At 40.2% G+C, this 27,726-nt stretch overlaps 1 protein-coding gene across 8 annotated transcripts; it reads left to right on the top strand.

Annotated features, from left to right (window-relative positions):
• The first annotated feature begins 711 nt into the window (after positions 1-711).
• On the top strand, positions 712-27,457 carry LOC106152428 (b(0,+)-type amino acid transporter 1). Of its 8 annotated transcripts, none has more exons than XM_087010408.1 (14): positions 712-872; positions 2,110-2,222; positions 4,984-5,175; positions 5,896-5,997; positions 16,332-16,574; positions 21,230-21,355; positions 21,827-21,926; positions 22,750-22,794; positions 23,191-23,314; positions 24,358-24,461; positions 24,886-24,982; positions 25,566-25,715; positions 25,938-26,106; positions 26,464-27,457. In XM_087010408.1, the coding sequence occupies exons 2-14, from the start codon at positions 2,195-2,197 to the stop codon at positions 26,529-26,531; spliced, it is 1,548 nt and encodes a 515-aa protein (XP_086866534.1). In that variant the 5' UTR covers positions 712-872; positions 2,110-2,194; the 3' UTR covers positions 26,532-27,457. The 8 variants fall into 8 exon arrangements, with proteins under 8 accessions (XP_086866534.1, XP_086866531.1, XP_086866532.1 ...); XM_087010405.1 differs by lacking the exon at positions 16,332-16,574 and adding an exon at positions 19,129-19,371 and having other exon boundaries at positions 4,972-5,175; XM_087010406.1 differs by lacking the exon at positions 16,332-16,574 and adding an exon at positions 16,968-17,210 and having other exon boundaries at positions 4,972-5,175.
• Positions 27,458-27,726: the final 269 nt, after the last annotated feature.

Below are 27,726 nucleotides of genomic sequence, written 5' to 3'. Positions count from 1 at the left end.
TTTAGTAAAAACTGAATTTATAAAATTTAATAAGGGGAATCATGTACAGATTAGTTTTTATATAAATATGTTTAGGCCCGTCCCTAGCAAATTAATACATCCTGGATTAATTGGTGCATGTATATACAGCAGTATTTGCATATACTCACACACACCCATGAAGAGTATAAACACAGTCTGGCAGTGTGAGGATCTTAAAGGGATAACAACTCTTCATTTGAGATTCATATTTCACAATTAATACATTGCATTAATACAAGCAGCTAGGGGGTCATTAAAATTCCGTGTTTGGGCTCAGCTAAATTACCCCCAAGATGCTCAAGGAGGTGTGACAGAAAATAAAGCTAACCCCACTGATTGCACAAAAAGAGAATCCAATGCAGAGTTGGACCAACCCAGCTGGTGTAAATGCGCATTATGTGGGGTGGGATCAGGAACAGCAACTTTTGAAACCATTAGACAGGGTTCCCATACTTAGATCAATCTAACAGGATCGATCCATCTCCAAGGTGTTTCTTGCTAAACTGCTTTAAGTGGCTTAGATGTCTGGAACGCGCACTGGAGCTGCTAAACGATAATTAATTACCCCCTAGCAGCTTCAGTAGGCATGACAGACATCTAAGCTGCTCTAGTTGCTTGCAATTTATTGAGAATTTATTGGTCTTTTAGAGACAATCCTTGTCTTAAAGTGATCCTAAATCTGACTGTGTATATGTGAATTGTCAACACAGTCAAAAGTACTGCATGCCTGAATGGCTTGTTGACTCTCTTTAATTTCTGCTGTAAATTGCCGTCGTAAGAAAAAGATAAGAAAGCCACTTCGTAAACAGATTACAGGTGAAAGACGACGTGGCTGAAGCAGCAGATTTAAGGTATGTAATAAATTTGCTTTTGTGAGTTTGCATTAAATTGATGTAATGCATTGGCATATTGGTACATGTACATTTAGAGGAGTAGTGATTTGCATGATATTGCACTATTGTAGTGAAATTTTAAAGCTATAACTTACAAATGTACCTACTGTACAAGACAGGCATATGTCAGTGGAATATTTATGTGTTCCCAGTTTCTATCATAGGCATGAAGTTGCTTAAGAGCTCCAGTCCCTAATAAAGTCAGCTGTTTTGGACTCGATCCCTATACCTGTACATGTATTTTAACTTCGGATGATCATTTTTAAAGTTTTATAATAATTTATGGAATCTGTGAGACCGTCTATCTCAGTATAAGAAAATGAATTCTGTCGGATTCCTATTACAAAAGCCTAGCAAAACTTGCGGTCTCCTAGTGTGTGTGTGTGTGTGTGTGTGTGTGTGTGTGTGTTTGTGTGACAGGCGTGTGATGGGGATTTAAGGTGTTTGAAGGTTGACCTTTTCGCCCCTCTTGAGCTCCCTTTGCTTGAGTTATGATTATAATCTCCTTTCTGCTTGATAATCATTAACCAACACAGATTTTATAACTTTGAAGTTGTAAAACGCCAATGTGTCAAGCAGTGCCAAGAAACCTTTAGCTTATCATGTTTGCCGAAAACTTTGAATAGGAATTTACAAAAAATGCATTTGAACAGAACATGGAATACAAGTCTTGTTGGTTAATGATTAACTGTCCTTTGTGAATAAATCCATTCTACAGAGAACTAAGGCATAATAGATTAGCATAGGTGGCTCCCAATTTTATGTTACTATACAAAGAGATGACAAACTGTTGAGGTAATTGAGAAGCCTTGGTACTAGTTAGGGATTTCTCTTTGGAACTTTAGGAAGGACAGGTACATGTTTGACAGTTATAAGTTCCAAGAGCTTTTCAGCATTTATATGGTTCTTAATTGTCTGAAAAGTTAAATTGGCCAGTTATATCAGCCAGCTTTTTTATGTGATTTTAAACCACTGGAAAGCTGTTGCAAAAATTGAGAAAGTGTTTTACCTGTAAGCTACTTGTAGGTTTTTAGTCAAATTGGAGACTACACTTTTTTTATAAGCATACATTGTGAGCACACAATCCCATTTTTTGTGCACTGAGAAAAAAAAAAGAAAAAGAAATGAAGGCATGCACATACTATGGATATTGAGGTAATGTTCTTGCATCATGAAATGTTGTTCGCTATTTCAGACACTTTGAGGAGTAGTGGAATGCTGGAACTATACATTTAAGAAGGGATCGACAGTCAGATACCAAGAATACTGAGCAGATAAAGATGGAAATTGATAACCCAGGTTATGAAGGTGAGATATATGGATATATGCAGGCCGATGGAGGGTTGTAGCAGGGGGGGGGGGGGGGGGGGGGTTAGAACAAATCATCCTTTTTGCTGGAAAAGGTCTGCTCTGGGTAAAATTTGATATATCAGTAGGAACACAAAGGTTTATCATACATGTTTAAAGGTAGACTTTTTCATAAAAAGAACCCCCCTTTGTAATTGCAGGCTATAGACAGGCCCATGGGGAGTTCTGGGGGAGATTTGAACAAACCACCCTTAATTTTTAGGAAAATTAAGGTCTGCTTTGGGTAAAATTTGATATAGTTACAGGAAGGTTCTGAATTCATGGTAAAGGGTACATTTTTCAGAAAAAGAACCCTCACTTTATAAGCTATGTTAAGTTATAAGTCAAATTTTTCAGTTGCAACTGACTGTGCAATTTTAAATGGTCGTATACCTATTTGCCTTCTTATCTTAATCCAGTAGAAGAAGGTCTTGATTACGTAAGACACAGATTTCAGGCCTGTAGCCATGCAATGGGGGAGGAAGGGGGTTTGTCAGTTTTCTGAGCTTTTACTCAATTTTTTGAGCTTTTACCAAGAAACCATCAATTATGTACCTAGATCAAATTTTTGTTTAGAGGGAAACTTTTTCCACCAAAAAGGGCAGCTTGTTTTGACCCCTTTGGCTATGGGCCTGGGTTTACATGTATCTTAATTTCATGAAATTGGTGCCTAGAATTGATTTCTTTTAACTAGATAGATAGACTGTTGAACCTGGGTGGTAAACTCAGGCATTAATTTGAATCCTGTCCCACTCTCTTCTCTATTGCACTGTAATTTTTCTGAATTCTTGCTATCACTTTAAGGTCAATAAAACTGTAAGGTACTTGTACGGCAGCAAGCATACTTCATGATATCCTGTTTCAACAAAGATGAACTCTTTCTTGATATCATGCACATGCAATAACCCTGTGATCAAATGCCCTGCCCTGTGTATTTACAAAGCCTGTGACATGCCATTTATAATATTAATCAATCTGCGATGGGCTATGGTACATGATGAATTAATATGTCAGGTCCATCAGGGCTGAGCCACTGTAGGAGATACCCGTATAAAGGAGGTGAATGATTTATTGACCTGTGATCTAGATATTTCATTCTACCATCTGGTGTCAACCTTAGGTCCTATGGCATTTAATCACAGAGGGCTGTTTGCCATATAAGTAACTTATCATCTCTGTAATTCCATTAAAATTTATTTAAATCAAATTTGTTCCTGCACAAATTGCTTCTCAAATCAGTGACCCCATGGAATGAATTTGGAAACTGGAAAGGATTGTGTGGCATAATGCTGTGCAGGTGCATGATTGATTGCAATCAGGACATAAAATCACACCAAAAAACGAGGACCAATTGCATCCTAATTCATTTAATTGTCATGAAAAATTATAAGGACTGATATTAGGTATATCTAAATGTTTGTTGTTTTGTTTTTACTGAAACATTGAGATCGAATGTGCCCCTTCCTGAGCCCCTATCATAAACCACACTGTTGAAGGTACTGAAGCATTGTGTCATGCACGCAAACTATCATTGTCCTTAGCACCCACAGTGTGCTGTGAATTTATAACATTCCTCAAGGTTGAGTGCATGCAGCCTGTGAGTCAAACAATACAAAGCCATGCAATTTGAAATGCAAATTCCGTCACTTGTCACTTGGTCTTAGGTCTTGTAGAGATTATTTGTTTACAGATAGCTATGTACAATCAGCTTGATTATCCTCAGTTTCAGAGGTCATTGGTATATTCAGGTAGTGTCCAGAGACTTCTGAAACTCAGAGTTGATAAAAAACCTGACCAACCAAGATGTCTCCATTGCATATCTGGCAAAATTCTCTCATTTGTCATGTATTCCGCCTTGGAATGTCAATGGCATTTAGGGCTGATTTCTTATGAACTACTATTGGTCTATGACGATTGATCCACCTCTGTGGGGACTTGTGCTGAATGCAACCAGATTATGAGATTAACACGCCTCCTCCTGGCATGGAGTAGCAGAAAAACTGGGTAGATTAAAGAGGGTAGGGAATACCCACCCTTAATCACCAATCACCAAGATTAAAACAGCTCAATCACCAATCACCAAGATATATTTAGGCCTATCATCAAGAATTCCCGAATCACGTTTCATACAGAATATTTGTCTCAAATAACGCATCACACTCGAAAAATAAGGCCAATCACGCGGAATGCAAAAGGTATATATTCCCTACCATTATTAAATAACCTGACGGACCAAGATGTCTCCATTACATCTGGCACCCCTCAATTGTCACGTACCACTTTAATTAAAATATATATGCCATTTAGGGCTCTTTTCCAATGAAACTATTGGTCTATGTAGATCGATCCAACTCCGTGGGGACTCGCGCTGAATGCAGTCAGGTTAAGAGATTAACACGCCTCCTCCTGGCATTGAGTAGCAGAAAAGCTGGTGGTTATAAGAGTACATTGGAAACGAGGGGGTATACGTGTTAATCTGTTAATCCGGTTGTATTCAGGGAGACTCCCATTGGAATTGGATTGATTTACAGTATATAAGACTGATAGTTTCATTGGGAATGAACCTTAAAATTCACACCCCCTTTTAATACCCCCTTTAAATACCAGCGTTTTGCTTGCACAGAAACCACGATCTATATATTACCTATGTGCTACTTGTATTTTTTATGAATAAAAATCAATTTCAAGGAAAGTATGTTTGAAATTTCAGATGTGTCTCCAGGTTCAGCCAATCAAGAAGATGCCAATGGTTTGACGCACAGACATCCAGCTCGTCTGCCGTCCACCAGCTCACAACTTGGACTGGCCACAAGTGACCAGCTGGCTGCAGCAGGGGATGGTCCAGAAAAAGTTGAACTGAAGAAAACCATGGGTTTGGTCAGTGGGATAGCACTTATTGTAGGGACTATGATTGGTAAGAATGTATACATATTTCACTTACCATGCTTACAAAACTTTGCCCAGAGAGTCATATCATATTCCCTTCATAAGATGAACATTATATCTGGATATTTTTGATGATAGCTGTATGGATGCTCAACAAAATGTTGAAGGTTTCATTGGTTCATTTGTCAGGGTGTGTGAATAATCAAGCCTTGAAAATGGAATATTTTTAATGTACCCAGAATATTTGATAAGTCAAAAAGAAACAATAAGCATGTTTATTCCTGCCAGAATGCTTCCTTATTTGGTAAAAATTAATGTTAATGACATTATTCGCTAGTCTTGTAAGCTAGAATTGGAAAAATAAATGCTTTTAATAATCAAGTCAATGGGATAGACTTCTTGTTTTCAGGGAATGTCATTGAATGTCTATGAGAGACCATTAAAGGATTACACAGTTTTCCTTTCATGTAGGTCTGCCATATTTAGAACTTGGCTCTTCTTGATGTGAATGCTCTCTATGTCACTTTTCAGGTTTCAGATATGTCTCATTGGAGAGAAAGGGGGAGGGGGGGGAGTTGAAATTTGCCTGCATTGGTTTTGCTCAGTTTCCCACATGTATAATAGTATAATATTATCAAATTGGTTTTGCTCAGTTTCCCACATGTATAATAGTATAATATTATCAAATGTTTAATATTTTCAAAATAGATCAAATTTTATTTGACATGTTCCTGTTGGTTGTTTGCAGGTTCGGGGATATTCATCTCACCAGGGGGCGTTATAAGCAGCACAGGCTCTATTGGTCTGGCACTGGTAGTGTGGGCAGGGTGCGGCATTCTGGCTATTCTAGGTATGGAATTGTATTTAAAAGGCTGTGTAATAGAATTTATTTTTTCTAGAGAGTTTCTGCTCTGATGTTTTTTTTTTTAATTTATTTTTCGGGCAGTGTGCATTGACTTATACCTTCTGCTGAATTGTAATCGCATTCTTTTTTGCACACTTGGAGAATTACATTCAGAATTGCTATCATTTTGTTTTCTTATACACTTTTTATCCAATAACAGTAATTGTATGTTATTTTAAACTTATTAAATTACCTTGATTTTGTTTACATATATGTATATATTATAGAAACCGGGTTGTGGGTTACAACTGGCCTATGAATAAGTAAAGTGCCTACCTTTTCTGGATAGGCATCCAAGTCCTCGTTTTCTTGTTAATTCTCTCTTCACCACAACTTAGCACCATGCGCTTGAGCGCGCCATGCTCAACTCCAACGCTCTCAACTTCAACTCACTACTACGCATGCGCCGTGACATGCTTCCGGGTCATGCAATGACCCCTCGGCACTACACTCTCCCCCGTTTTACCTTGAAGGACCGTGCCTTCTCGGTCGTGTCAGTGCCAAGTCCACCAAAGTCCACTAAAAGTCCACTTTCCTCCGTGGGAAAGGGAAAATACCCGCCTGTTCCCGTGGGACTCAGGGGATAAGTGCTTGCAGTGATGATGGGCGTCCCATCAAAACCACTAATCCTGATCAGGTCGCACCCAGCCTGACCACACCCTTGCCCTTCTAACCGTCTGGGCCCTTTTTCTCCAGGTATAAACGCCGTGCGTTATCCCTGGTCTGGCGCAACACTTCTCGCCATCGCTCTCCCCGGATCTCCGCCACTAACTTGGCCACGTGACCAAGCAGAGCTGGAGTAGAACACTTGTTCCGTTGAATGTTGAAATACGGAGCATCCGTCTCCAAGAGTAGTCTTCCCAGGGGCAAGGTTCGTAACATGTCATGCGCCTTGGCATTGACAGGCCCCTCATGTTCTGCAAAGCGCCCGTGACGCCTAAGTATACATCCAATTCTTCAGCCCTTAAGCTCGGCGTATGCAGTCTTGGCATTTGTACTTGTTAATGCTTAAGGCATCCGTGGCCGTCACATTAACACATGACCCGTGATACCACTCCCCGCAGTAATCACATTGCAGCATAAATCTACCCTGCCAGGGTTGACGGCAACTGCAATATACCCGGTCATCGCCCCTCGCCGTGGAGTCGGGCACTGGATTCTTCCTCCAATGTTGTATCCACTGGGGCACCTCCTTGTCTCGACAAGGCTTCAACCTATCGTGGTTGGTCACAAAGACTGCATTCCGCACCTTAACGCGGAACAGGTTTGAACTGAGCCGTGCTACAATTAAACCTGGCCCCCTCCATGGTGGGCACAATTTCTTACACTTCCCCTTGGCTGCCGCAGTATCCAGCACATATACTGTATCTCCCACAGCATACGGTCGCTCGAGTATCCTTAAGTCATAGTCCCTCTTCATTCTTTTAGAGGCTACTCGCAGTTTACCCCGAGCCGTCTCGTGGGCTTCCATCAGATCAGCTGCCAACCGTGCGGCATAGCTATCTGGATCTTCAAAATTGATGCTCCTCCGTGGGAACATTAAACCTGCAGGTGCGTTCACCTCCCTCCCCAACATTAACCTGTTGGGAGTGTACCCCGTCATCCGGTTTACAGATGCCCTAAGTGCCCCGGCAATCTGTTGTAGACGCAAGTCCCAGCCGTTCTGGGCCTTCTCCGTGAAGCAGCGTACCGCATCCATGAGAGTGCGGTTATAGCGCTCTACCTGGCCATTGCTGGCCGGCCGGTACGGCGTAGTACGGGCCTTGTGAATCTCGAGCACAGAACACACTTCAGTGAACAGCTTAGATTCAAAATTCCTCCCCTGGTCCGTGAAAATCTCCAGAGGGACTCCAAACCTGGAGAAAAATTGATCTATCGCGGCCCGTGCCGTCTCCTCCGCTGACTGTGATGGTAAGGGGATACATTCGACCCATTTCGTAAATTGGTCGACCATCATGAGTATGTACTCATTCCCCCTGGCAGTCTTCGGCAACGGTCCCAAGAAATCTAAGTGCACCCTCTCCATAGGCGCACCTGCCTGGAATTGTGTCAGAGGCACTTTTCCCTGCCTTGCAGATTTCTTATTCTGGTTACACCGTGTGCACCCAGAAACGAAGTTTTCTGTTGCTCTTCCCATCCCGTACCAATAGAATCGCTCCTTGAGCCGATCCTTGGTTCTTTTCGCTCCCTGATGGCCTGATGATGGCAGGCAATGATGTAGTCGAATGGCTTCCTGTTGCCATGCCATAGGTAGCACTAACTTTTTATCCTCAGTCTCGGGATCACACCTGTATAACAGACCCTCTATGATGATAAACAAATCCCTATCCAGCCAATAGGATTTTAAGGTCTGGCTGCCTAGGAATAAGGTAGACTGATCAGGTAGCTTACCACTTTCCAAGCTCTCCCTGATCACACTCAGGTCTGCATCCGCCTCCTGTGCTGCACGGACCTCCTCCACCGAATAACCCCAACTGGTGAGTCGTGAAGACCCGTGGTCCTTCACCTTGACCTCACCCTCTGCTTTTCCCTCTTGAAGTGTGGATTCCTTATCACACTCCACCGTGGGAGGTTCTTCCTCAGGAGTTATCGGCGCGTCGCCTGTATCTTTAGGCCCGTGGCCACGTGCACGTCTCCGAGTAGTAACTGGAGCTACTCGTGGTGTTTTCCCTTGACCCCAGGGAATTTGATCTAACACCGTCTGTAAGACCTGGAACTCTAGTGTATCCGTGATACACTCTTCCTCTCTGCATACCTCACCGAACACCGTGTGTTCAGAGTACACATTCACTGGATCCACCGTTACTGAGCGAACCGTCTTGCCATCGTTGTTTTGCTGACCTTCTGAAATTTCAACGCTGTGGATATCCTCCGTATCCCGGTACGCACCCTGTGCTAGCGGAATAACATCATCCACTTCCTCCTCGAAACCCACCCAATTCTCGTGGGCTCGCCTGCAATACCCGCATCCACCACATGGTAGAGCATCTAGCCGCCCCCTGGTGCCTGCTTTGCACTGCCCCGTGTGAGTCGCTCTAGACAGCGCGTCCGCATTCCCATGTTTGCGCCCGGCGCGATGAGACAACACCATGTCGTACTGTGAGAGCTCTTCCAGCCATCTCGCCAGCTGACCCTGCGGCTCCCGAAATTTCATCAGCCATCTTAAACTCGAATGGTCAGTCCTAATAGTAAATGGTTTCCCCAATAAATAGTACCTGAACTGTCGGGTGAATCGTACCACCGCCAAGAGTTCCTTGCGTGTCGTACAATACCTCCTCTGTTCCCTGGTTAATCCATAGCTACCGTAAGCTATCACTTTCTCCTGGCCATCTTGTACTTGAATAAGCTCTGCTCCTATAGCAAAGTCACTTGCGTCTGTATCTAAAATGAACTCTCCGTCCACCGTGGGAACAGAAAGAACTGGGGGAGATGTTAATGCCCCCTTTAATGCCGTAAAAGCCCGTGCTTGTTCCTCACCCCACTCGTAACTCTTTCCAGTTACAGCGTACAGGGGTGCCGCTATCTCACTGAAGTTTTTAATAAAGGCTCGATGGTAATTAGCCAAGCCCATGAATTTCTCCACATCTTTGGCACATGTTGGTGTAGGCCATTCCGTGACAGCCTTAATGTCATGATCAGACATGGAGAGCGTCTCCCCTGTCACTATCCGTCCGAGAAATTCAATCTCCTTCTTAAAGAAGGTGCATTTCTTTGGCTTAAGCTTCAGCTCGTAGCTGCGGAACCTCTCAAGGGCGTCCCTTAGGTTCTGTAAATGCACATCAAAAGTAGTACCGAGTACCACTATGTCATCTAGAAATGCCAGCACAGTTTTCCAGGACATTCCACGGAAAACTAAGTTCATTATCCGAGCATAGGTCGCGGGCGCCCCGCACAGACCAAATGCCATACGCACATGCTCATAGAGACCATATTTCGTAATGAAAGCTGTCTTTTTCCGATCCTCTTCACGTATGGGCACCTGCCAATACGCAGAGTTGGCGTCCAACTTAGAAAAATACACATTACCCGACAAGGTATCCAAACAGTCATCGACTAAGGGTAATGGGAACACGTCCTTAGTGGTCACGGCATTCAACGCACGGTAATCGATACACCACCTCACAGAGCCATCTTTCTTCCGTATTAACACTGGCGCCGACGCCCAGTCGGAAGTTGACTCCTGAATCACTCCTGCCTTCAACATCTTCTGTAAATGGGCTTCCTCCTCGCCCACAAAGCACCGTGGCGTTCGCCGCATTCTCTGCTTTATCGGAAGAGCAGTACCAGTGTCTATCTTATGCTCAACCAATGTGAAGTTTCCTAAATCAAATTCGTCTCTAGCAAACACATCCTGATACTCCGTGAGTAATCTCGCTAGGTGAACTTTCTGCTGATCATCTAATTCTGCACTGGATCCCTCATACACCTGCTTTAAATGAGAAGGCACGCGTCGCGCCTCGTCATTGACCTCGTCATCGGTCCGTGCCGTGACTGACTGCACTGCTGGTGGTATGCAGTGAATGACCTCCGCCCCAGGTGACCTGCCACCCTCCCCTTGGTTACTAGGGAAACATAACGGATCCCCCAGGGGCTCCCCAGACGTTATAATACCCGCATAGGTAAAAGCCCGCCCCACTTCAGTACCCTTACGCAGTAGTCTGTGCCTCTCACTGGGATTTATGAGGACCATGATGGGTTCAGACCCCCCATTACGAATAACCCTGGGAGCAAGGAACTTACCAACACCCCCCACCTTTGGCTCTATTACATAACTAGGAAGATCTACATCTAACTTACAGGCCACCCTGGCAGCGGAGTAAGGGGGTATCACCTGGCGCCGTGCGACAGTGACCCTGGCCATCTGAGGTGTTCCCTTATCTGAATTAGCGTCTAATGTCAGATACATGCCGTCAAACTGCATCACTCCTCTGCCGACATCCACTACTGCCTGTCCTAAGTCCTTCATAATGTCCATTCCCAGCAACATATCCTGTTCAATGGGGGCTACGTATAGCCTCACAGCATACCACTTATGTCCAATCTTTAACTTAACAGGGCCTGCCGTGAACCCCTGCATCACCATTTCCCGACCAGCGGCTAAAAGCTGTACTGAATTCAACCTCTTAGGTTGTTTCTTAAGACTGTTGTAAATGCGGTCTGAAAGTATCGTAACTTGAGCCGCAGTGTCCACTACAGCATTCACAGCAATGTTTCCCACTTTCATCTGAAGTGAATAATCCGCCACTGTTCCGATTTGTCGCACCACTACCATGGGAGCAGGAACCGTGCCCTGTATTCCCCCTGTGGTAGCCTCATCTGCCCTAGTTGGTGATTCAACGTGACTCGTATCACGGTTGGGCTTGTCTTGGACTAGTGCTGCACCCTGTCGAGTAAATTCTGATTGCACACCCTGTACCTCCGTGGGTACAGTGCACTTAATATCCGAAACTGCTGACTCCTCTGGTACCCTGAGTTTCTTAATGGGCTTATTTATAACATCTGGGCCTATGAATCGCTGGGTCGAGGGTTGGCCTCCGGCCTCGACCCGGTGGAGTTTCCCACCTGCGGGCACTCCCTTGCAATGTGCCCTTGCCGATTGCATTTATAACACAGCACCGAGCTTCCAGTGCTGCCCCGTCCCCAGCCCCGCTGGTTTCCGGGTGCGGCTCCGTGGCCGTAACCGGTAGATGACCTCCTACTCAGCTCCTGGCGGACATCTTTCAACGCCTTCTCCATTTCCTTGATGGTGTCCCTCATCTGTTCCAGCTCTGGAATGTTACCCTCTGCTGCAGGCGTCACTTGGTTGGCTCGCTTGGCTCCCGGGCGCAATTTCTTTCCCGCATTCTCCATAGTCACACGCATTTCCCTATGCATCTTAGCCAGCTGCATCGCTTCCCTTAAGGTGGCTGGCTGTCGCATATAAATTGATTGACCTGCCTCTGAATCAATCATGCCCGCGCAGAACCGACTTACAGCCTCTGACTCCACGAATGTCCTAGGTAGCTGAGCATACGCTTCAGAAGTCAGACGTAGCACCCTGACTCCCCATTCATCCACCGTTTCTGTCTCGCCTTGAGTAGCGTTATGTAGCTGCGACCGGACCGTAGCCGGTGTGTCCGTTTCTCCGTAACAGGTCTCCAATTCCTCCATGAGACCTTCATATGAGAGCTTACCTAGCCTGCGTGTGACGTTCACACAACAGTCTAGGACTTTACCCTTCAGGCAGAGGCATAGTGCATCCAGGGACATGTCGCGATCCCAATCCTCCCTCTCTGCCTGTCGTAAGAAAAGCAACTTAAAAGCAGCCCAACTTCCGTGTCCGTTAAAAGTTAAGCTCTTAGGAGGATTGACCTTCCTCCTCTCTATTGAGTCTTGTTCTGCCCCTAGCTCCGTGAGCCGTGCAGTCCTCCTCGAGGCCGCGCCCCGTTTCAATATAGGAGAGCCCTGGAATACAGGGTGTTCGTCCTGGCTACCTCCCTCCACTGGGGTGCTATGATACACTAAGTGCCCTGAATTCGATCCACTTCCCACCACTGGAGATCCGTGATCCCCAGGGTGTACGTCTGGAGAGCTGTGACTTCCAGGGTGTTGTACTGAGAATCCGTGATTCCCAGGGTACATGGCTGGAGAGCTGTGATTTCCAGGGTGCAGTACTGAGAATCCGTGATTCCCAGGGTGCACGGCTGGAGAGCTGTGATTTCCAGGGTGTTGTACTGAGAATCCGTGATTCCCAGGGTACATGGTTGGAGAACTGTGATTTCCAGGGTGCGGTACTGAGAATCCGTGATTCCCAGGGTGCATGACTGGGGAACTGACACCAGGTGCCATTGGAGGGCTATGATTCCCAGGGTAACCCGAATAGCTGCCACCACCCCCCGGGCCAATAGCATACCCCTCCCCCCGGACATCCCCGGACATAGGAGTCTCCCTTACAACGCCCCCCCCTGGACTAGGTGTAAACAATTCAGGGGTGTAAACAGCCCTATCCTGACTCCCGGGACCTAATGCTACCCCACCCCCCATGGGGCTAGGTGTATATGGAACATAAGGACCCCCCTGCTGAACCCCACTATTTACATTCTTAACTACATTTTTACCTGGGCTCCGTTTGACAAGTTGAGGCGAATTCGCTCCCTCCAGTCCACTATCCTCGAATAATCTCTTCGGCACCGTGGCCTCCGAGTTACGACGTGCACTCATTTGACCCTCACAGCCTCCTAGCTGCCGCGTGCCACCTCCGTGAGGCGCACTTTCGCTATTGAAAGCGTTGCTCTCCTCCTGAGCAGAAAATCCGAAGAACAGTCCTAAAAGAAACCGGAAAAATCTCCATAGCCAGTTTCCAGATCCTCCTGTCTCCTGCACCTTCCTTTCCCTGAGTGAAACAGCCGTGCTGCCCACACCCAAGCGCTGATTCGGCTCAAAGTCCACCATATCCAGCGTACGAGGAGCCAGTCTGCAGCACAAAGCACTTTCCACTTGCTGCACATTTAAATTTCCAAACTGTTCCCTCAATTCGGCTATTTTGAACACTTGGTCTTCCGTGAGACCTGGAGTCCGCATTAACTCATTTACATTTGCATAATTTATGAAAATCCTGGCGTGCGTCGCCATTTTGTTTTTTCCTTGGCGCACGTGCCGCCGAAAATTCCAGAAAACTCCTTAAAACTTGTAAGAAACTACTGTAAAAACACTCTAAAAACACTCACCAGTCCGTGCTGGGGTTTCCTCATATACAATTTATACAACAATAAACATTAAAATGGTAGGGTAGCGTGCCTGAGTGCGGAGTTCAGCTCCGTGGCTGAAAAACTCCTCAGCAGAAAAATTCGCAACTTTTCTGCCCAAATGTGGCACAAATCCGGCCCGGCTGCCACCAATATAGAAACCGGGTTGTGGGTTACAACTGGCCTATGAATAAGTAAAGTGCCTACCTTTTCTGAATAGGCATCCAAGTCCTCGTTTTCTTGTTAATTCTCTCTTCACCACAACTTAGCACCATGCGCTTGAGCGCGCCATGCTCAACTCCAACGCTCTCAACTTCAACTCACTACTACGCATGCGCCGTGACATGCTTCCGGGTCATGCAATGACCCCTCGGCACTACACTATTATTTTTATATTTTTATATATATATATATATTATTTTTTATAAAAATGTACTGGTACTACTTGAACATTTGAATAGTATTTTACGTAAAATAACATGAACATTTCTTGAACTTTTTTTTTTTTTTTTTGAGATACATATTTATATAGCAATTTTATTGTTTGATACCCAGTAAATTGGGACAAATTATTTGAATAGAGAATTAAAATTCGCCATTTTTTGCTTTGGGTTATTGTAATTTTGCTTTATAGAAAGCATTTCAGTCTATAAATTAAAAAATATATATATTATGTCTAACTGCTTTATATGCTAATAGTACTAGTGGAGCCTTTTACTCATATAAATTAAAATCATGTGCTACAGTAGTCATACTTATTTATTTTTATTTTAAGATGGAAGACATATGATGTACACTAGATCTTTATATAGCAATGAAAAAAATAAATAATATTATTATTTAACTTTAATCTTCTCTTTATCATCAAGGTATGGTGGTGCCCTATCCATAACTGTTGAAAAAAATTGATCTGTCAATCCATTGTGAAATACACCAGTGTCTTTCAGCATTACTCAAAAACTGAAAACTAGAGCCTGAAAAACAAATTTTATCAATTACAGTTTTACGAATGGTATTTGATATTGCATACCTTGGTGATTGTAAGGGAAAATAGTTGATACTTTGAGGAAAAAACTTTATTTATATAAAGATCTAACACTCATTGACAATACAGAAAGTTACAAGACAGTGTTTATTTTTTGTGAAATTTTCTTCCTTTTTATTTGAAATAATTCCATATACTGGCAAATATGAAATTAAATGTATCGTAAAAAAAACTTTTATTTAATACAAGATAATGTCTTGATACTTTCAGTTGTAAAGGTCACTAAAAATGCTTCCAGATGATAAACTAACCAAAGCCAACAAATTGCCATTGATTTTAGGTTCCTTGTGCTATGCTGAGCTAGGGACGGCACTAACAAAATCAGGCGGAGAATATGCATACCTTTACGAAGCTTTCGGACCTATCCCAGCATACCTCTTTGCATGGCTGTCAGTGGCAGTGATAAAAACCTCCTCACTCTCTATCATTATGTTAGCATTTGGACAATACTTATCTGTCGTCATATACGATGGCTGTGGCCCGCCTCCTTCTATTCCCAAAATGATTGCTGCAGCTGCTATTTGTAAGTACAGTGACCTTAACATTGTGTGCGTGCATATGCTTTAGAATAAAATCATACAATCCTAGGATCCACCAAACAATATACGGATACATGTATACAATGCAGAGTATATATTTGGTGGGTCCTATTCGTAGCTAGAATCAAAGTTGCATGGGCATTTTCAATCACTGGAATAGATAATGTAAAATAAGTCATTGCTATTCAGTTATACATGTATGACATGCTTATACATGTAGCTATAAGGTCCTAACTGAGGTATATATAACCTTTGTTTCAAATGCTCCATATTTACCTGCAGATATAGATATTGGTGAAAAGTGTGAAACGTTTAACAGTTTAGTCTAATATTAGATAGCTACTGCAAATCACAGTGCATGTTGGCTCTTCTTTTGCTTGTAAGATTCTTTCTCATTCAGTCACAATAGAACTCTTGGTCTAGCTTGTAAGACTGTCTCTGATTCAGTCACAACCTTGCATCCCTTTTAAAATTTTCCTCCATCTGAATAAACTCCAACATATTTTTCCATTTACTGCACTTTAGCAGGGTGCCTTAAATTTAGCTTAGCAATGTGAAAATTTCAAAAAAGGGTTATAGCTTTTTTTCTGAAAAAGTGGACCTCCCTGCCCCACCCCTTGGTTGACTTCAAACTGGAAAAATGGCATAAAATCTTCATCAAATGTTGATTGGCTCTTACCAGCCAAAAATGCTGTTAAATTAAATTCTTTAGTCTCACTCCTGCATGAATACAGGCCCTGGCATGATTGGCAGCTCCTCCCCCCCCCCCTTCAATCATACACAAAATTTCTGAGAATTGGAACTTCTTTTTTCTAATGAATTGACCAAAACATCTCTTTATTAACTTTGACATCTTTAGGTTTGCAGGATTTTAAAGATTTCATGCTTTATTATCTGCATTTTTAAGCTTGGTTAGTCTGATTTTCTAGCTGCATTTTGGCATTTCTTTTACTTAGTACTGCTTTTCTCTAGGATCTTTGTGTTACGCTGAGCTGGGGACCGAAATACCAAAGTCTGGTGGCGAGTACATTTATCTAGGCAGTGCGTTCGGTCCTGTCCCCGCATTTCTCCATGCATGGCTATCAATTGTTGTTGTTCGTCCTTCCTCTATGGCTATAATATGCCTTGCCTTTGCACACTACGCTATGGCACCTGTCTATGACAACTGCGGGCCTCCTCAATCAGTGCTGAAACTAACTGCAGTATTAGCTATATGTAAGTATGCTAGGTTAAGTTGGAAAAAATAGCAAATTTGCTTTATAAATGGGTTTTGGAGCATAAAAACAACAGTATTCAGGTATTTTGTGTTGTCTGTTGTACTTTTCCCACTATAACCAAACCAACACCCAATTTATCTTTTCCATTAAAAAGAATAGGTGCAAAAAGAATTCAGATTTCCACAAAATTAGGGTGGCAGTCACAATTTTGTCTGACCTAACTTATAGCCTCTGGACCCCATAATGACAATCAATTAGGCCAAAATTAGTTGACTTTTTAAATTATTTTCACTCATAAATTACTGGTATATATATGCATGTGCACATGTATATGATGATCTAGCTTGGTTCAAAATATTAAAGCAGCACTTGTCCAAATTTTCCTCCACAGGAGCACTGTGTTGCACTGAGCTTGGAACTGCTATCCCAAAGTCTGGGAGTACATATGCATATTTTTATGAGGCTTATGGTCCAGTTCCGGCATTTCTTTTTGTCTGGACTACAATGCTTGTTCAACAACCATCATCATTGGCAATTATTACCCTTGCATTTGCGAGGTACACACTGACCCCTGTCTATGGGAACTGTGGGCCCCCACAGGCAATTCTGAAATTGACGGCATCTGCTGCTTTGTGTAAGTATAAGGGACCATTCCCAGACCCTACCATACCAACTGTGGATTGATTCCTTTCCAAGGGGATTCTCGCTAAATTGCAATCAACTTAATTGGTTTAGATGTCTGTCACACCTACTGAAGCTGCTAGGAGGTAATTAAGTGTTGTTTAGCAGCTTCTGTAGGCATGCCAGACTTCTAAGCCGTCAAGCTATTCAGTTGTTTTGCTATAAATATATTTAATCAAAAACAGTTACAAACCAGGAAGATAGATATAATGAATGGGTTTGAAGTCTCACAAGCAATTTAATTGTTTCAGCAATAAACTTGAAACACATCTTGTGGGGATAATCAAAAACACTAGCTGCCAGTCAGAAACAAGGAATTTAAATATTGGTCATCTGGTGGGCTTGAAAATATACAAGCAAGCACTTGTAGAAAGTTAGAAACTGAGAAAATAGTTGTAAATGCAGATGATATATGTACAGTACATGTACCAAGTGCATTTGTGTTAGTACGTGTATGTAGATCTTATTTAAAGAAGATAATCATTAAAGGACAGATTTCAGATTGCACGTGTAATTAATGATTTGGGTTCTCGAAGAAACTGTGACAAAAAATGATAATATAGTAATTAAGATAATTAAAATTCGTTGTTCAACATATGCACCAGGTATGCTCTTAAGTATTTTCAATTAGATTTAATTAGGGCACTGAAAGAGATTCATGAACCCTATATCACTAAAGAAAACAATGGTGATCTTTACTGTTTAATGCATCCTGTTTATGATGTCAGATTACACCAGATGATCACTACAGGAATATATGCTGAAGCAGTGCCACCAGCATCACTGGGTTAACATTTCAGGGGCAGATTTAGGCCATCTTCTGGGTCTTCTGGAAGATGGTCAGATTTTCAAGTTTACATTGTCAGCCATCTAATGTTTTCTGTCAGAAGACGGTCAAAAATGGAAGATCGATCAACAAAGATAATTTGGAAGACTGTCGGAAAATATCTCTGGATACACGTACCCCTGCATCTGTAGAAGCTATTGCATTATTGCCTTTCTGTATCTGTTGTTTATTGATTACCAACATGCTTTCAAGTGCGTGCCAGGTTTTATCAGTTAGTCCTTGGATCAACTTGGGTGTAAAATGCTCCCTTGGCAGGCCCGTAGCCAGGGGGGGTTCGGGGGGTTCGAAAGAACCGCCCCTTTTGTTGGGAAAAGGTCCACTCTGGGTAAAATTTGATCTATGTACATGAAGTTTTTATGGGAAAAGGTCCACTTTTTCAGAAAAAAGAACCCCCCTTTTTAAATTGCTGGCTACGGGCCTGCTTGGATTTTCTATAAAGACTTCCATATGGCACAGTTCTCCAGTATTTACTCAGTATACTGACAGGTCCTACATATGACAGATTCAACTTTTCAGGAAAGGGATCAGACTTGAGCACTTAATTTTCTCTTTGCCCCCCTTGATCCACCATAAATCTTCATAGTGACTGGTAATTAAATTTATATAATCAATGATAATCAGAAAACATATACCAGTATTTGTCATTTAAACTTTGTATAAATCAGTATGGGGCAGTTCCCTAATTGCTAGAGAATGCAGAATTTAAGGCAAAAATTGGTGCACACTTCCTTAATTTAAACATTGCATGATGCTTGAAAATGTATGAAATATCAATTATCATTTTAATATTGAGAAGGATTTCTCTTAAATGACAGCATGATAAAAAAAAATTGTGGTGTGGTTGGTGCAAGATTTTAAAAGCGCATTAATATACCCATCTTGATTATATATGGATCTCGGAATGACAATCATTTAGGACAAAAAGAGTTGGTTTTTTAAAGTAATTATTTTTCACATATTTAAACATTCATGATGATCTAGATTAAATATATTAAAGCAGCACTTGTACAAATTTCCTTGACAGGAGCACTGTGTTGCACTGAGCTTGGAACAGCCATTCCTAAGTCTGGGAGTATGTATGCATATTATTTTGAGGCTTATGGTCCAGTTCCGGCATTTCTTTTTGTGTGGACCACATTACTCGCAAAAAAACCATCGTCAATGGCAATTATTACCCTTGCATTTGCGAGGTACACACTGACCCCTGTCTATGGGAACTGTGGGCCCCCACAGGCGATTCTGAAATTGACAGCCTTTGCTGCTTTGAGTAAGTATAAGGGACCGTTCTCAGACCCTATTGTACCAACTGTGGATTGATTCCTCTCCAAGGGGATTCTCGCTAAATTGCTATCAACTTAAGCGGCTTAGATGTCTGTCAAGCCTCCTGAAGCTGCTAGGAGGTAATTAAGTATCATTTAGCAGCTTCAGAATAAGTGTCAGACATCTAAGTTGCTTAAGCCTGAAAGCTATTTAGCCAGAAACCCCTTGGAGATGGATCAATCCTGTTAGATCGATCTAGGTATGGGAACCCAGTCTTAGTATTTATATAAATATATCAAAGGCAGATTTGATGAGGGGAAGGGGAAAATTTTTTAGGAAGGAAAAAGAACTGGATGATAATAACTTAGCTGGTACCGGTTCCATGCTCAGGGAAATTTTTTTCTTAGCATTAAAGCTGAATATTTCTTTTTCTCCTGTGCATTATTTTTTATGATTCACCCTGAAAGTCAAGTGTCCACAAGTACTGTCTTTGATTTCCTATTCTTTGTTGTTAATGGTAATTGCTATGTACAATGAAAATAATCTTATGACAGAATATTTCATAATAATGAAACTTTTAAAAAAGTTTTCTGTATTTAGCGTGCATTTGTCACCTTCTGTAAGTGTTAGTTGTGTCCTTGCTAAGTGCTGATTAAATGAACTCGAAACTTCAAGCAATTTACACAATATGTTTCATGCTTGGAACAAGAACATATTAAAAAAGTGCAGAATAATTTAAGGGTTAGAAACCAGGAAGATAAATATGACAGCTGGACTTTAAACTACTTTGAAATGAACATATGTAATCAAAAACAGCTACAAACCAGGAAGATAGATATTATGGGTTAAAATTCACACAAGCAATTCAATTGTTTCAGCATTAACTAAGCACAAAACAAATCTTGTAGGGATAATTAAAAACAGATAAAAAAGAAAATTAAATATAGTAAATGGGCTTGAAACTACCAGGTATACAAGCAAGAGCATGCAGAGAGTAAAAAAACTGAGAAAATAATGGTAAATCTAGATGATACATGTAACGAGTGTGTCAGTGTATGTAGATTTTATTTAAAGGAGATGATCATTAAAGGACAGATTTCATATTGCATGTGTAATTTAAATGATTTGGGTTAATTGAAGAAACTGTGAAAAAACCTATAATATTAAGACAATAGATTCATTGTGGAACATACATGTCAGATATGTCCCTAAGTATTTCCAGTTAAGGTACGAAAGCGATTGCACGAATCAGTCATCACTACAGAAAACAATGGTGATCTTTATTGTTTAATGTTTGCTGTTGTTAATGATATCAGATTACACCAGATGATCACAAAAGGCATGCTGAAGCATACTCACTGGGTTTATCTATAGAAGCTTTTGCATTATTGTCTTTCTGTGTCTGTTGTTTATCTTTCCTGCATTTTATAACTGGGTAAATAACCTGGTTCTCAACAAATGTTTGTCTCTTTCTTCCATGTAAAGAACACATGTTTTAAGGATTTCCCCAAAAAATATCCAGATTAAATGTAAACTTTCTGATATTTTATCCTAAAATTAAATTTTCTTATTGTGACAAAATTAGTTTTTTAAAGAAAAAAGTATCATTTATGTTAATATAGGGATTATGAGATATTTTATATATACAAAACCAGTTTAAGAAAGCAGCAGTGAATCTGTTAAAAAAGCTCTGAACATTGTGAAAATTATTGAATCTTTATTTAAATGTGAATTAATTTAATGCTTTGTTATTTGGCCAAAGTGATTCATTATAAAATATGTGGGTGAGCAGGATTTTTAACAATGGTCAATAAATTATTTCAGTATAATTAAATTTCATGTCTCTCCATTGTGTATATCTGCAGTGGTTATAATGGGCATCAACTGTTACTCAGTTAAGCTGGCGACAAGGGTTCAGAACTTCTTTGCTTTTGCAAAACTGGCTGCGATTGGACTGATTATTGTTGGCGGAATAGTTAAACTTATACAAGGTAAGCAGATAGTAATTATGTATTATGTCATGAACAATTATTTAATTTACAAATGTCACAGCAATGTTTCAGACTGCCAACTTAAAGTTTAGATAAACAATTATGACTCTGAAATATTGTGTAAAAGAAAACTTTATTTGAAGCTGTAGTCTTTTTCCTTTGTCACAATGTGCAATTTTCAACGTGGGTTGTTAGGTCACTTATTAAAGTGATATATTAAAAGAAATAGAAAAAAAACTTGTAACGTTTACATAGCCAAAACTTAAAGGAATGGTTTATCATCATTTTCAAAATTTTAAAATAAACTTTAATTAACAAAATAAAAAAATAGGCCTGAATGAATGATTTACTGAAAATTAAAGAATATTGATATTACAGTTAAGAAAATGAACATGAAGGCAAAATTGTTATACATATATCCAGTCCATTAATATTTGTCTTAATATAATTATTCACTTCTTTTATATCCAGGTAATATCCAACACCTTGGCAATGGGTTTGAAGGCACCTCTAACAATGTGGCTGGAATAGCACTGGCATTCTATGATGGGCTGTGGGCTTATGATGGCTGGTAAGGAACATGTAGCTAAGGCTTCGTTCACATGCAATGTCTATTTTCTAAATTCTATTTTCTATTTGCGGTATGTCTTATGATCACGGTCTGTGGCCTGAATATCCCGCAGCGTAATTACTGGCAGCGCGAGCCAGTTACTATAAGTTACTATAAGTAACTGGCTCGCGCTGCCAGTAATTACCCGGCGGGATATTCAGTGCACAGGCCGTGATCATAAGATAGTGCAAATAGAAAATAGAATTTAGAAAATAGACATTGCATGTGAACGAAGCCTTAATGTCCAAACAGGAATTAAGCGACAAGCTGTTTAGTGGGTTGCCATATTTGATCCACAGATTGCATGTGAACGAAGCCTAAATGATTGTGTTAATTTATATGATCCACTGTTATATACATGTGCATATAGTGGTCATGCAGTCCTTTCTGAAACTGAAGTTCTGAATCTTTTGATGCTCCTTTCTTGAGCCTCTGAATCACAACTGTTAACGGTAGTTTTTGTACTTTAAAAATGTCACAGCCGGATCTGCCACACTGAAAACATGATATTCAGTATGCTGAGCAGAGAAGATGGAGTCTCTGTCAACTTGACACTGCCTTAAATGGGCTGATCGATTTACATGATTTCAGCATAAGTAGAACAGGGATCAATATCTAAAAAAAATACAGAAGAAGCTTAAACACCAAGTGTTGACAGCTTGATATGCACTTCTGTGAAATTCATACAAATTCATCATTTGTCAAAATTTTAAATTTGCAACATTGAAAATAAATTTTGTGTTCAGTTAAAGACTATCATGAATGGTTGGCTTGTTTATTGTAGGAACAATTTGAATTATGCTACAGAAGAGTTGCAGAACCCAACAGTGTAAGTGTAATTGTTTGACAACTTTTGTGTTCTTGAATGTGTATTTTCATATAAATGTTTGATCAATTTACTTAGTTTAAATTTTCATTGGTAAATCACCACAAAAATTGTTACTTGCTTCTTTATCTGTTTGAACTCAACAGTAGAAGTAGCTGATGGACCCTTTAAGCAAACTGCGAAAAGTACCAGTAATTGTTCATTGGAGGCCATCTTCTGGGTCTTCTGGAAGACAGTCAGAATTTTTCAAGTTTACATTGAAAGTCATTTAATTTTTCTGTCGGAAGACGGTTGAAAAGGAGGATGGATCAACAAAGATAATTTGGAAGACTGTCAGAAAATATGTCTGGATCAATCTGCCCCTGTTGTTGACACTTTTCATGTTTTTTCTTATTTCAGAAATCTTCCTCGTGCCATTCTGATTGGCTTGCCACTGGTTATGATATGCTATATCCTGGTTAATATTTCCTACTTGAGCGTCATGTCTGCTGCAGAAATTATTGCATCACCTGCTGTAGCTGTTGTAAGTACTGGTATGGCCATGAGAAAAACTACATTTTGTGAGTAATTTTGACTTCTCTTTTTTTGCATCATTTATTACATACACCAGGTAAAAATAACAACACAACAACAACCGTTGTAAAAATATATAATATACTGTAGGACTAATTAAAATTGGAATATATCTGGTATGTTTGACAAAATCAGATATATTGGCCAAAAAAAAAAAAAAAAGATTTTCCAAGTTTGTTGACTATTTCTAGTTTTTTTTTCTATCAATTACAGAAGCACAATTAATAGTAGACTAAGAGCGCATTCTCAACGAATTAAGCCAGGCTTTACAAAGCCGGTGACCTAAAAATGGCGGACGTACATGAAAGAAAGACCGCCTTATCTTTTAATAGTCTCTCCGCCTCCCCACACGTCGTCCCTGTGGGGTACAGTAATTAAATCTCGACTCCGTTCGCCATGCGGAAGCTACCTGAGAAATATTAAGTGCACATGCTCATCAGTTAAACTCGTGGTGAAGAAAGCATGGCGGCTGAAGGCGATCGAAGGAAAAAAGCTCTTCTGTTCTATTATCTTTGAAAACAGAGACGAAAAAGGAATAATTTGGCCTGTAGAGCAGCAATGAATCGACTATCTACGGAGATAATATCACCAGAGATATTCACGGAAATATTAATGTTCGGAGCCGAGATTTAATTACTGTACCCCGCAGGGACGACGTGTGGGGAGGCGTGTGAGAGGCGGAGAGACTATTAAAAGATTAGGCGGTTTTTCTTTCATGTACGTCCGCCATTTTTAGGTCACCGGCTTTGTAAAGCCTGGCTTAATTCGTTGAGAATGCGCTCTAAGTGCAACATTGGTTCTTAATTAGGCTTCAGGATGTGGAAGATTTTCATTCACTTTTTTCAAATGTTCATGCCTTTTGAGTTCAATAGTTTTGTGCTACCTGTAGTGCTGCAGCTTCTTAGCTATGATAGAAAACATATATACTGTAAAATGTGTAATAAAGGTTTTAAATCTTCATTTTACAGTCTTTTATATTATATATTATTTCAGACATGGGCAGATAGAGTGATAGGCCCAGCAGCCATTATTATTCCTATCTCTGTGGCAATGTCTACATTTGGTGCTGCTAACGGCACAGCCTTCACAGGTGGCAGGTGGGTCATTTTTCCCTTCTTCTTTTTTTATTTTGTCAAAGCACCACATGCACGTCATTCATTGGCACTAAATCAAACATAACATCATTATTGGCAGCATGAATTATCAGTTTTCCTGTATTAAAGTATGTCTTGAATATAGAAATTAAACTTTTGATTCAGTTTTTTTTTTGTGTGTGTGTGTGTGTGTGTGTGTGTTTGACACTTATTTATTGTTGTTTGATGTGAATTATATTCCAGAATTTTTCTGTTGCCATTTTGAATTGACAGGCCCCTATTTTGTGGTATAGCCAAATTAAAGGTCACAAAATAAAAAGATTCATTTATTTATTCGGTTTTCCAGCTTTGGTTTGTGGTAGTGACAGATTCACAATTCATCAGATTCTGCCAGAACCTCATAAGATTTCCATTTTTCTGTTCCCAGGCTTTGTTTTGTGGCAGCCAGAGAAGGCCACCTTATGAGTATTCTGTCCATGGTTCATGTCAAAAAGTACACACCTCTCCCGTCCATGATCTTTACTGTAAGTATAAATATTCTATCAGGCCTGTAGCCTGATGGGGGGAGGGGGGAGGGGGGGAGTTGAAAAGAACTTCCCCTTTTGCTGGGAAAATGTCCACTCTGGGTAAAATTTGATCTACGTAGGTACATGAAGTTTTTATGGTTAAGGGTCCACCTTTTCAGAAAAAGACCCCCCCCCCCCCCCCCCCCCCCCATTGGAATTGCTGGTTACTGGCCTGTCTATCATAGGATGCATCTGACAATGGACAAAATAATAGATAAATGAAAAATAATAGACTTCTGAAAGCTGTATTGAACTGTGATATGGTATGAAAAGAAGCAAGTCTAGCTAGTATTGATACACCTTGTTTGGAATCTATTATATATATGCATTCTCTTCACTGTATTTACAATAAATTCCTAAATTTTGAAAACACTTTATTAAACTTTGTCATTAAAAAAAATGATACTTAGGTTTGGAATAAGCCATATTAAATTTTGATATTAAAAAATGATACTTAGGTATGGAATGAGCCGTTTTGGGGGGATTGCCTTGCAGGACATTGGCATGCTATTTCAGTCTGTTGAATCATTTCCATTTTCAGGCCTGCATTGCCATTCTGATGATCATTCCAGGAGATATATCTGCTCTCATCGATTTCTTTAGTTTTACTGCCTGGTTGTTTTATGGTGCGACATTTGCTGCTCTTCTTGTCCTACGATTCAGACAGCCTGACCTGCCAAGGCCATACAAGGTATTCATTCATATCGGCAAATATTTTTTGGCAAAATGTCTTTCATAAAATAATTTAACTTTCTTTTCTGCAAGTTCCTAAACATTATTATTATACTTCTTCATATCTTGCATTTCTGTTTCCAGTAACTGTGATTGTAGCCATCTACTCTTTAATTATTTATTTATTTATTTATTTTTTCATAAAACATAAAATGATGACTATTTCCCGTATTTTCCACAGGTTCCAATAGTGATACCAATTTTCATGCTGCTTGCTTCCCTGTACCTAGTCATAGCTCCCATTGTGGACTCCCCTAAACTGGAGTACCTGTACGCAACCTTGTTTATTTTGGCTGGACTTATCTTTTATGTGCCTTTCATCCACTTTAAAATACACCCAAAGTTCATTGGTAAGTACATTTTTGGGTATTCACCATTAAAAAGTTGTTTAATTGTCTCTTTACAGTTCTATTTAGGCAGATTCTTGATTCCAATGTCATCTCACAAAAATGGGCTATGTTCTGAATCTGTTAATTTTATAAATTTTAAAAAACAATCCACACTTTTGTACATTCTTCACTCATATATTTGATATTTTGATTATCTGTAAATTTCATTATAATTCATAATCACTTTATGTACATATATTTTGATAAAAAGAATTGATTTTAAATAACAGATCAGTGAATAATTCTCCAAATCAGATTTATAAAAAATAGATTGATTAATTATTAAATAAAAACAAATAAAATTTTTCCTACTTTCAGATAAAATCACAACAGCTCTTCAGTTGTTAATGGAAGTATCACCAACAGAGTATGAACCAGACAGTTAGACACTAGAAGATGGTGGATCTAGAGCATTTTATTGAAAAAAAGGTTTCTGATGACAATCAGACTGGTATATGAATATAAACAGTTTGAAAGAAATCAAGATGTCATTAATGAACATAAATTTAAGGAACAAGGACTTAAAGAAAATGATGTTAAAGCATCTTCAAGCTTCACCTTAGGAAAATACCAGCTGAGCTGCTATACAGAGACAATAACACAAACAACAAACATTTTTAAACGAACATTTTTAAACGTGATTCGCAGTTCAGTGCAAATTTAGGGGGGTCAGGGGGGTCCCAACCCCACTTTGTTTCTGATTAAAAAATCACACAAATGGTCCCCTATTGAAATTAGAATTTTGACTAGCTGTAAATCATAGTTCTAAACCGTACCAAATGGCACTGTTCACCCTCTGAAATACCACATTTTGGGGGGCCTCATGCCCGGAGTGGGGGGGGGGGGGGGGGGGGGGGGGCGACCCCCCCTTCAAGTAATCCTGGATTCACTCCTGCCGATTGTGCTGTGACAGTTTTTCAAGGACGTTACTGACCCATCAGTTTGTTCTCTTCAGCTAGTAATCTGCAAAATGGATAATTATTTTAATGATGTCATCTTTTATGCAAAAGGAATTTGTACAGTCTTCCATTTAAGAAATCAAGCTTTGTCATTCATTTTAATATTGAATGTTGAGCTAATTTACGTATGTTTACATCAATTTAGTGGAGCATAAAAATCTGAACTATGCAATTCCTATAAAAATTTAGCAAAACTGTCAATTAGTAAAACACTGATAGTGTTTACTATCTTTCTCCATATTAACCTGATATTTTAAGAACTTGTCTACCACCAAGACTGAAATTGTCTGATTTCAAGTCGAAATATCATAACTTCATTTAATATTAATAGATTAAAGTTAAATGTTTATGTTTTACTGAATTACTTCATTACAGCAGTCAAACACTATTTCCGAATATTATATACCCGTGGACGGCGTATCAAAATCGCTTGGAGTAATTAGACGTACCCCGCATTTATGATGCGTCTCAGTTGAATATTTCTTCTTTTTAGTGCACGCTGTTATTCAGTCACAACGTAACTATATACATTGTACGACCTAAAGCTTACAAAACACAATAGAATGTTTCCATTAACTTTTAAAAAAATACATTATGCAGTAGTGACAGGAATTATATACAT

Source organism: Lingula anatina, chromosome 4 (assembly GCF_051362555.1).
Source record: "Lingula anatina isolate TDL-2025a chromosome 4, LinAna3.0, whole genome shotgun sequence".
NCBI lineage: Eukaryota > Metazoa > Brachiopoda > Lingulata > Lingulida > Lingulidae > Lingula > Lingula anatina.
This window is presented reverse-complemented; position numbering and strand designations above follow the sequence as displayed.

Bases quoted from the DNA above. Each gene is read 5' to 3' on its own strand.
- LOC106152428 (XM_087010405.1), top strand. From the start codon at position 2,195: ATGGAAATTGATAACCCAGGTTATGAAG. The intron at 5,176-5,895 runs GTAAGAATGTAT...GGTTGTTTGCAG, and splicing joins TATTGTAGGGACTATGATTG to GTTCGGGGATATTCATCTCA. The intron at 26,107-26,463 runs GTAAGTACATTT...TCCTACTTTCAG, and splicing joins AATACACCCAAAGTTCATTG to ATAAAATCACAACAGCTCTT.